This window comes from Arachis ipaensis, chromosome B10 (genome assembly GCF_059453495.1).
Source record: "Arachis ipaensis isolate K30076 ecotype BB chromosome B10, ASM5945349v1, whole genome shotgun sequence".
NCBI lineage: Eukaryota > Viridiplantae > Streptophyta > Magnoliopsida > Fabales > Fabaceae > Arachis > Arachis ipaensis.
The window spans coordinates 15,949,353-15,959,303 of NC_142435.1; the positions used below are offsets into that span (position 1 = coordinate 15,949,353).

The following is a 9,951-nucleotide window of genomic DNA, read 5'->3' on the forward strand; positions in this document are numbered from 1 at the left end:
TATTACAGATAGATTTTTGGTTACCGACGGAATTACTGACGGATTTTGTCCCTCTGTAAAAGCCCCGTCGGAAATTATTTACCGACGGATTTTTTTTCCGTCAGAAAATTACAGACGGATTTTTACCAGTTACCGACGGATTTTCCCTCTGTAAATTTTCTATCCATTTCCCAAAGGCGACGAACTTCCCGACGGATTTTCCGGATTTTCAGACGGATTTTCCATCTGTAATTACAGACAGATTTTCTGACAGATTTTCCGTCTGTAATTTGAACTTTGGAAAATCATCCCACGTTCTGATTACAGATAGAAAATCCGTCTGTAAATCCGTCAGTAAGGTAAAATATAATTTTTTTTATTTTTCTAATTGCAAAATAAACTTGTTTTCATACAAAATAAATATAAATTTAATACAAATTTTAAATTTGTATTAGAATATTTATAATATTTCAAAAAATAAACAAATTCATCGTATTATGAAGTACTATAAACAAGCAAGTCAATATAATTCAAAACATAAACAAAATGTATTGATCATCAACTATAATTCCTAGTATATTGTTCAACTATACTAAAACTATCAGCTATAGTCTTCAGTGTCATCTTCATCCTCATCATCATCATAGTCCTCATCCGAAGACATTGAGGGTGGCGGCGGTGGTAGTGGAACTGCACTAGAACTACTTGACGCTCTAACCTTCTCATAATAGCTAATCTTTCTTTTGTGACACATTTAACTTAGACAATAAGAGCTATGTTTCTCACTGGAAGTGCTAGTTTCCACAACAGGACTTCTGGTTGGCACAGGAGAAGAATCAGGTGATTGTTTCTTCTTCTCAGCAGTAAGAACTTGAGAGAGAGCAGCTACTGATGTTGCTCTTTGTGATCCTTGACTTCTTCCAGTTGTCTTAGGGCTAGAACTTTTGGTTCCGGATGATGATTTAAATGCAGAGTTTAAAGCAGCCAAAGCTTCTGCTCTTTGTCTTGGTCCTCCTTGATTCAGCCCATTCAATCTATCCTGTGACTATGAGAGTAGAAAGTATTAGAAAGAAAGGCAAGTTCCAACGGAGTATGAAATCATCATGATCTGTGACTTGATTTGGAGATGTTCAATTTAATTTAAAAACTATGATATCTTTCCTTCATTTTTCTTTTTGGCAAATTTAATTTAAATACTATGATATTCTTTCCTTCAATTTTCTTTTCGGCAAAGATGAAAAAACCTGTACCTACCTAAATATAATTATTAAATTTACCACTAATAACAAAAGAAAAAATACCATATACAATATGCTTAAATGCTTCATCATTATCCTACACCCTCTTGTTAGGAGAACCTACTTTTGGTTAAATTTCATTGACTATAAAACAACAAAGAAAAACATAGTTTATACAATCTTAAACATGTTGCCATACCATACTGGATGTCATATCAGAAGATGAATTAAAGGCATTAGACAAGGCAGAGAAAGCTTCAGCTCTTTGTCTTGGTCCCCCTTGACTTGGCCCATTAGACTTTTCCTATCAACATATTCAGCAAGCATAGTTAAACAGATATTCATTGCACAACATATTTACTGTACAGCATTAGAGTAAGAAAAACAGCAAAACTTTTGTCATCAGAATTAATAACTCAGGTCTATACCTCTACAGCATGGTGAATCCCGAAGAATAATGTCACCTTTTTCTGGAAAGAGTTCCCCTGAACCTGCATTGCATCAGGAAATAATCCATAAGGTGGCTCATTTTGAAACATGGACATGCACATGGATTACCTAATCAATTTCAGAAATCACACATATATCTGATATACTTCGGCTAAGTATATGTATTGATAGCATTATGTAGCACTATAATAAATATAATAGTAACTTTTACATGCAGAAAACTGTAATCAACAACTGCAAATGATAATAATTGCCAGAACAAAGTCATTTCTAAGAAAATAAGACAAATAAAAAATTGAAATTCTGTTATGTTGTAGCACATACCGAAGCTTTAGCATGGTCCCATGGAAAGTATGTTGTGAAAAAGCATGGTTCATTCCCTTCTGTTACTTTATATAGCGGTACCCGAGGAGATAGTCCCTCCAGTGACACAGCCTTATCTATATAGCTCTGAGAAAATTTTCCAGAAGAAATCAAGTAAAGGACAATATGAGAAATAAATGCTCGAATCTGTTGAGCATGTTTACCTGGCCAATTTCAAAAGCATTTTGTTTTTCTTTTGGGTCCACAGACTGGCCAATCCAAACAAACACTTCTACACTTCTTGTACAAATCAATCAAATCATTTTCTCTCAGTCAGATCCCCTATAGTTTGCTTCAAACTCCTCAATATCAGCTTCAGTGACCTGTTAGCAAGTATCATAAAACCTTGTAAATGCAAATAAGAACCGTGCGACAAGAAATCAGAACAAAATCAGGATCAACGCAAACAACCTTCTTGTACATTGTTCTAAAGTAGTTGTGAAGATTCTGGACAACATCCCCGGCAAGGTCCTGATTTTCAGAAACAAATATAAATGAATAATGTTGATGTACATGACACGGAAAAAAAAATGCTGAAATGCTTATATTGCATTCTACTGTACATAAAATCATCATAACAAGAGCAGATTCCTCCACCAACAGTTGACAGACCATAAAAGTTTAATTTGAATGAATCTAGAAAAATGCAAATTACAGATATGTTATCTTGTGGCTTCAATGTTGTAAATGCATCTACAGATACGAGAAACCAAGAACACTCACAGCATCATCAACACAACCAATCTGATCATAAATGACTCGCTTTTCTTCATCCCCAAGAATCGAGATAACATTTTGCAGTTGCTGAAAGTTTGCTTTAGCCTCCTGTAAATGATTAATTGAACCATAAACATCAAATTTAATAGATGGTCAGAGGCCTAATTAGACAAAAACCTGTTTGATGCTATTGTTAAATAGAGTGTTCAAAGAGCTTCAATAGTATTTTGCTGAGAAGATACTAAATTTTCATGGATATTTCAAAAATTTTCAGAATATTAAAGAGTACAATGGAATCTTTGGATATCAACGTGGCTCCACCCTGCTTACTGTAAAACAGAAAACATTAGATAAATACCTCATCACCAGGGTTCTTGTCAGGATGCAGCCTCAATGCTAACTTGTAATAAGCCTTCTTTATTTCCTGTTGTGATGCTGTTCTCTCTACACCAAGTACCTAAGAGCAAAGAAGCAACAGGTCAGTGTCCAAAATATCAGTGCTCTCTGCGCATTGATACAAATCAAGAAATGGAAAAGGGTAATGTCATATACTCATATCTCAAAGAGTAGATGATCACCTAAGTCTTGATTAAAAACTCGTATCTGCAAGAAAAAAAGCTATTTAAAACAGAAAAGCATTCAAGGAATATTTTATTTATTATTAATTATAAGTTTATAACTAGCATGCTAGAAAAGAAAATGTCCTTAACACCAAGGTGGACATAAAAAATCTTAACTCAATGCATCAAATTGATCTATATTTTCAAAGTCTTCATAGGAAAATAACTCATTCTGTATGTTAAAGACACAAGTACCTTATTATCAATAAACTCATCTACCATCAACAAAAATATTCATGAAAAGCATGTTCAGACATAAATTAAGAGCATGTGAAAGTGTTAGGTTAGGCTTAAGTGACATAAAAAAGATTCATCCAACCTTGATTAGCTCTGCTCTTCTTTCAGGATCAATCCCAGCCACACCAAATATCATCTTTTCAGCAGAAATATCCATTTGTATTGCGACCTCATAGCCCGCGAAAGCAACATCTCGTCTCCACTGCACCCATACCCACAATGAACAAGAAGTAAAAGAATTAATTAATAAATCTTAAAATTCTAAAAAAAAAAATCCAGAAATAATCAAACAATAAATAAATAAACAAATAATAACTATGATTGTAAATCATTAAGAGCTTGAAAAAGAAAAAACTTACCTCCAATTAAATCACAATCCTAGGGTTTATCAATCCCAGCTACTGCATGCACCATCAAATTTCTTCAAAATTCAAACAAAAGTATGGATCATTGTAATTGTTATCTCCTGCTGCTATTATTTCATGTTTCAATGACAGAAAAAGCATTATTATATATATATAACCTAAAGTAGTAGTACTCTTTACTACAATGTTATCCATACTGTATGAAAATTGGAAAAAACCTCACAGCAAGCTAGCTTAGCATATAATAATAATAATATTGAATTTTGAAGCTCTCTGCTGCATCCTACTCACATTGAACTAACAAGTGCCAAGTTTTAAAAATTATTCCAATTGAACTTGCTTACATTCAATATTTTTATTATAAGTTCCATTTTCCTAAAAGTTTCTCTAAATGTAAACTTGCAATTTGTCATGAGTTTGTACTTAATTTATTGCCTAATGCTTGAAACATATCTCATTCAGATTATTCTCCTCTGTAACATGGAATTTTGATGGTTCTTAAATACATCAATTAACCTGATTACATCATCCAGAGCAGAAAAAGGGCAAAGGATTTCACATCAAAATAGCAAACATCACCGGATTATTAAAAACTGAAATTCATGCAAAGAAGAACATGAAGAAAACTCAATCAGCAGGGAACATACTAAGAAGATCAATAATCTTTTTACCTCTGAGCAAAATTAAACTTTATACATTAGAAATGAAAATTCAAGAAATTAAAAAGCCTAAAAAAACAAAAACTGAAAAGAAGAAAGCAAAGTAAGTTTATGTACTAGGTTCTTACTTGCAATCAGCAGCAATTGCAGCCAAACCATCAGTGCTGAAACCATCACAATTTTGAAGGGAAATAGCTTTGGAGTTTGGAAAAGAGCGCACCAAGAACTTCAAACTCTCATCAGTAACAGTCATCCTCTTAAGCCTAAGCTCTTCAAGAAAAGGGTACTTTTCAGCAAACACCACAAGCTAAAAGTGAATATAAGCACCCCAATTTGCAGGAACCAAGTTGAAATCAGAGAAACGTGGCTTCCCTTTCAGTGTAACACTTCTTATGTTTGGGAACCTTCGGGTTAAGATCTCAGGAAACACAGAGTAGCAGTTACCTATGAACACGTTCCTCCTTGACCATCTCTCAGCGTTGTACCACTCCTTGCAAACCAGTGACACAGAGCTTCTGTCCTTTCTTGATTTTAGCATCCCAATAACACGCTCAAGAATCTCATCTGGAAAACACGATGAACCTCTTAGAAGGATCACTATCACACTGCAGCAAGAAGCAGCAGCAAAAGAAAAAAGATAGTGCAGTGAAAGGAAACACCAAAAATTGAAAAATCATGAGGAAAAAAGTTTCAACAACAAATTTTAAATCAAACTAATTACTAAAATCAGAAAAAACAAATCTAACTAAACTTAATCTAATCAAAACCTAAAAATCCACTAATCAGAAAACAAATCTAACTAAACTAATTACTAAAATCAAACTAATTAAACAAAATTAATTGAACTTAACAGAAATTAAAAGAATTTTGAAACCAAAACCTGGAAGCATTGACTGGAGGAGATGATGGTTGCGGCGCTGAGAAGATATGCGAGCCAGAACTGAATGGGGATAGAAGGAGAGAGAGAGGCGCGGCGGTGGTGGGGATAGACGCTGCTGCAGGTGGCGCCGGCGTGCTGGAGCTCACCTGAGATGAAGAGAATAGGAGCTTGAGCTTGATTTGTTCTGCGAACGAGAAAGAACGAGAGAGACAGGGGCTGTGTTCTACTGGTTCAGTGTTTAAAAGAGAGGAGAAGAAGGAGAAGGTAGATGCGGTGGTTAGGGTGGCGGCGGTGGCGCTGTGAGTGAGGAAAGGAGAAGAAGAAGCTCATGCGTGCGACGGAGAAGTTCCTTGAGGGAGAGAGGAACAACTCTGATCTCTGATATTTTGTGTGTGTAGAAGGAGCTCGATTGGGTGGTGATAAAATTAGGGTTACCTTAATATTTTCGACGAAAAATTTAAATTACAGACGGATTTTTCGTCTGTAATAATTTAATAAAATGTAGCATTATGTCTATAACTATTTTTCACAAAAAAAATTAATTTTACCGACAGAATTATCGACGGATTCTGTTTTTCGTCTGTAATTTATGTTAATTCTTTTTTTTTTTGACAAAAAAATTCCTCTGAAATTCTGTCTGTATTTTCGTAGGATAAAATTTGTCGAAAATATTCGTCTGTAATAACTAGTTTTCTAATAGTGAGAAGATGGGGTAAAAGTTCAGTTACATAATGACAATCAAAGAAAAAGAAAAATGATAAACAATGCCATGAGAAATAAAAAATAAAATAAAATAAAATAAAAACCCACCAAAGTCTCTTTTGGCATTGCCATTAAAAAGCAATGTTTGTTACCCTAATTTTACAAATAACTATTTCATCTTATTTACCATAAATAGCATTACCATATTGAATCTTTTGCAATGGAAGTTTGTTATTAGAATGCAAAAGGACATTACCCTATAAGCATGGAAACAAGATTCTAGACAATTAGCCTGGCATTTATAACAGCTAGGTTGGGTTGTACTTTTTGTTTCTTCTTCAAGAAAACCATTTTATAAAATGCTGCATTATCAATTCACCATTTTCATTCTTTTTGCCTAATATATTTATATTTTTCTCCCCAGAATTCTCTAGTGCCATCACATATCACCAAGCTTCAATAATCATTCCTATGGCTACGGTAAGATTTTGTCATAACAATACAATGAACGTATTAGGTTTTCTTTTATATATATTTTTTTCTTTTTTGTTTTCATAAAATGTATGCCATCAATTTCTTTATTTGTTTCTCTAACCTCCCCTTTGAAATCTGGCTTAGCAAGAAATCAATCTCGTCCTGCATCTTATATTTTTGTTTTCACATCACTTTCATAATATGTGAATAAAGAATGCTACGAGCACACAAAATCAATTATTATGTATATTTCTGTATATTTATCATATTAATTCACATATCAGAATAATTAAATTTAATATAATAGAACAATCAAATCTGCAATAGATTAATTATCAAATTTGTTTATAATAAAAAAATTTTATAAGATGCCAAATACGAATTTATATATAATTGTTGATTGATAGCTGATTTTTGTAGATATGTAGTATAATTATATTTGAATATATATTTGTTTATTACTTACAACAAAACAATAATATAAATGGGATAGAGATGCAAAAATATGGGATTTTTTGAAATACACATAATGACATGTATGTATGTTTTGAAATGAAAGAAGAATGGTAATAATAATCATCAGCATTATGATGAGCAAGAAGGAAAGCCTCTTCCAAAGTTTGGTGAATGGGATGTGAATGATCCAGCTTCTGCAGAAGGATTCACTGTTATATTCAATAAGGCCAGAGATGAGAAAAAAACTGGTGGAGCTTCTGGAAGACACAATTCCAGAAGATTCGATTCCAAATCAAAGCGCAAACAGGATCAACAAAAGAGTGGCCTGGTAAGTTTTCATTTCTTTACACATTGTTTAGATCAAAAAAGTTTGAAGGAAAAGAAAATGTTGGAAAATAAAATAGATGAAAAAATAATTTCTTTTGATTGAATGAGGAAAAAAATTGAGTGAAAGAGAAAAATATGCCGGGGATCCACGTAAAACTTTTCTCTTTAAAGACGAGAAGAAAATTAATGGAAAATGTGTAAATAAAGATAAAATTATAAATTTATTCTTTACAATTATATTAATCAATTATAATTTATGTATAATATAAATAAGAATATTAATATAATTTTATCTTGTTATAATTTTTTTTATTTTTTTATTCAAATAAAAAAATATTTTTTTATTTTTTTTTCATTTATTTTCTTTTCGTTCAAACAATATAAATTTTTTTAAATTTTTTTTCTCATTTTCTTTCTTTTTATTTTCTTTTCTCTCGTTTTCCATTTTATATCCAAATAATGCATTGGGCTTCTTTAATTTGCTCTCCCTCTTTTTATTTTCTATTTTTATTCTCCTAATATTTTCTATTTATTAAGACAAAATTTTATTATTTTTATTTTCTTCTGCGTCAAATTTTGAAAATTGAAAAACGTTTTCTTAAACCAAACAAACTCTTCATAATTTCTACGTATCTTAATTATTTGTGTATATTCTCAATTATTGTAAATCGTTGCTAAGATAGAGTAAAATACAAGTTGAATAACTTAACTTATTTAATGATAACATTTCTCAGCTTAATAATGCTTTAAGATTTAATTAATATGTCGGTTCTTATAATTTTATTAACTTTTTAATTAGATTCTTCCTATTTAAAAAGTTATGATTGAGTTCTATACTAAGTAATAATTCTAGAATATTTTATAGTTATTCCTACATCAAACATAAAAAGAAACATTTAAAAAAGTGTAATTTTTAACAAAATATAGCTAAAAATAACAATTGAATATTTTTATTTAATATTAAAATTCAATTACAAATTTTTAACTTTAAGGAACAACACAATAATTAAGTTATGTTTTAAATATATAGTAAACAAGTATATAAGTAATGATTACTCTCAATATTTTAAAATCTTAAAATACATCAATTTTCTCTTATTTAATAATAATTAGGAGAATATTCATATAATTGATTAAAAAGATAAATCATTAATGCTGCAATTTATCAATATTGTTGTTATTACTCTTGACAATGATTTTTTCTATAACTAATGTCTAAGTAATTAATTTTTTTCAGCTAACTATTTTTAAAATTATTTTACTTATCTTAAATTTTATAGCCTAAATCATAAATTCTTAATTCTAAATATTAAATTATAAATTTAAATCTTAAAAATGATTAATAGTGACTAATTAAAAATTGATTTTCTGTACTTTTTATTTTCTCTATTATGAAACTGAAGTCCGTGTTGGTTTTTGGTGCAGAAAAAGTGGTTCTGCTTTGGACCTTAAGACAACCTTTGAAGGTTATTGTATCTATATATAGGGATATGGTTTATGATGCTATGCATGCTAGCACCTTATTAACTTCATATGATTCTGGGCATCATCTCTTTATTTGTGAGGCTATGGAAGTTGAAGTACAAAAGAAACAGATAGAAAAATAAAAAGAAAAAAAGTCAACAGTGCCTCATGCTCAAAATCATTGTTGAGCAGCTTTTTCTAGCTGTTACTTTAATTTCATGATGCTTATCTGGTTACTTAATGTAATGTGTGATGACATCCATTGGTTAATACTTAAATACCTTATAAAAAATGCTGTGATAATGCCTATATTGTTTATGTTTAATTTGATTATTTTTGGATGGTACACATTATTCTTAAATAATGAACGCATTTGATGTGTTTTGAATTCAGAAATAATATATAACTTGTAAATCGTTCTAGTTGAATAGATACTAAATTAAAAAAGAAAATGTGATAGAGCCCTGAAGTAGAAACAACATAAATATCTAACTAATATAAAAATAATATAATAATATAATATAATAGTAATTATGAATAAGTAAATATATCAAGTAAAGTAATAATAAAAATACACTAAAATTTTAACATAAAAAATTTTCTTAATGTAAGAGATAAAATTTACGAGTTGTCTAAACCAATAAAATAACTAGCTCCACTATAATTAAATATGAGATACAAAGTACCAGTCGTATATACAACTAGCCAAAACACTAAAATACTAAAATTTACAAATGAGAAGCAAAAAGATTAAAAAAAATACCTAAAATTAGAACTGCTGTACGAAGTCAATTTCTTCTACTATAGACCTCGAATCAATATCTCTACTATCTAAAAGAAGAACAAGATGAGACATACCTACAATCCAAATTTTAGACCAATCCAACGATGAACAAATGAAAAATTAATATTCAAAGATTGTTGCTTTGTATAAAATCAAAAATTTTGTTTTGCCTCTTCTTGATTACTTTGTGGCTGCATTTTTACTCTCTCAATCTCTCCAAAATTTTGATTAGGTTA

General features: G+C 30.6%; 2 protein-coding genes across 9 annotated transcripts; one reads left to right on the forward strand and one right to left on the reverse strand.

Annotated features, from left to right (window-relative positions):
- Positions 1-438: 438 nt before the first annotated feature.
- On the reverse strand, positions 439-5,915 carry LOC107623361 (chaperone protein dnaJ 6). 5 transcript variants are annotated; one of them, XM_016325589.3, is made up of 12 exons: positions 5,509-5,915; positions 4,757-5,192; positions 3,964-4,025; positions 3,687-3,806; positions 3,106-3,204; positions 2,754-2,855; positions 2,442-2,501; positions 2,195-2,353; positions 1,992-2,117; positions 1,646-1,708; positions 1,417-1,521; positions 439-1,024 (listed from the first exon to the last, which is right to left on the reverse strand). In XM_016325589.3, the coding sequence occupies exons 4-8, from the start codon at positions 3,759-3,761 to the stop codon at positions 2,300-2,302; spliced, it is 390 nt and encodes a 129-aa protein (XP_016181075.2). In that variant the 5' UTR covers positions 3,762-3,806; positions 3,964-4,025; positions 4,757-5,192; positions 5,509-5,915; the 3' UTR covers positions 439-1,024; positions 1,417-1,521; positions 1,646-1,708; positions 1,992-2,117; positions 2,195-2,299. The 5 variants fall into 5 exon arrangements, with proteins under 5 accessions (XP_016181075.2, XP_088362590.1, XP_088362591.1 ...); XM_088506464.1 differs by having other exon boundaries at positions 3,964-4,073; XM_088506465.1 differs by having other exon boundaries at positions 3,964-4,005; positions 5,509-5,905.
- Positions 5,916-6,475: 560 nt separating this feature from the next.
- LOC110267399 (protein NOI4-like) lies at positions 6,476-9,255 on the forward strand. Of its 4 annotated transcripts, none has more exons than XM_021112908.2 (4): positions 6,476-6,522; positions 6,635-6,690; positions 7,247-7,468; positions 8,893-9,255. In XM_021112908.2, the coding sequence occupies exons 2-4, from the start codon at positions 6,682-6,684 to the stop codon at positions 8,917-8,919; spliced, it is 258 nt and encodes an 85-aa protein (XP_020968567.1). In that variant the 5' UTR covers positions 6,476-6,522; positions 6,635-6,681; the 3' UTR covers positions 8,920-9,255. The 4 variants fall into 4 exon arrangements, with proteins under 4 accessions (XP_020968567.1, XP_020968566.1, XP_088362685.1 ...); XM_021112907.2 differs by having other exon boundaries at positions 6,489-6,522; positions 7,244-7,468; XM_088506559.1 differs by having other exon boundaries at positions 6,511-6,527.
- The last annotated feature ends 696 nt before the right edge of the window (positions 9,256-9,951 follow it).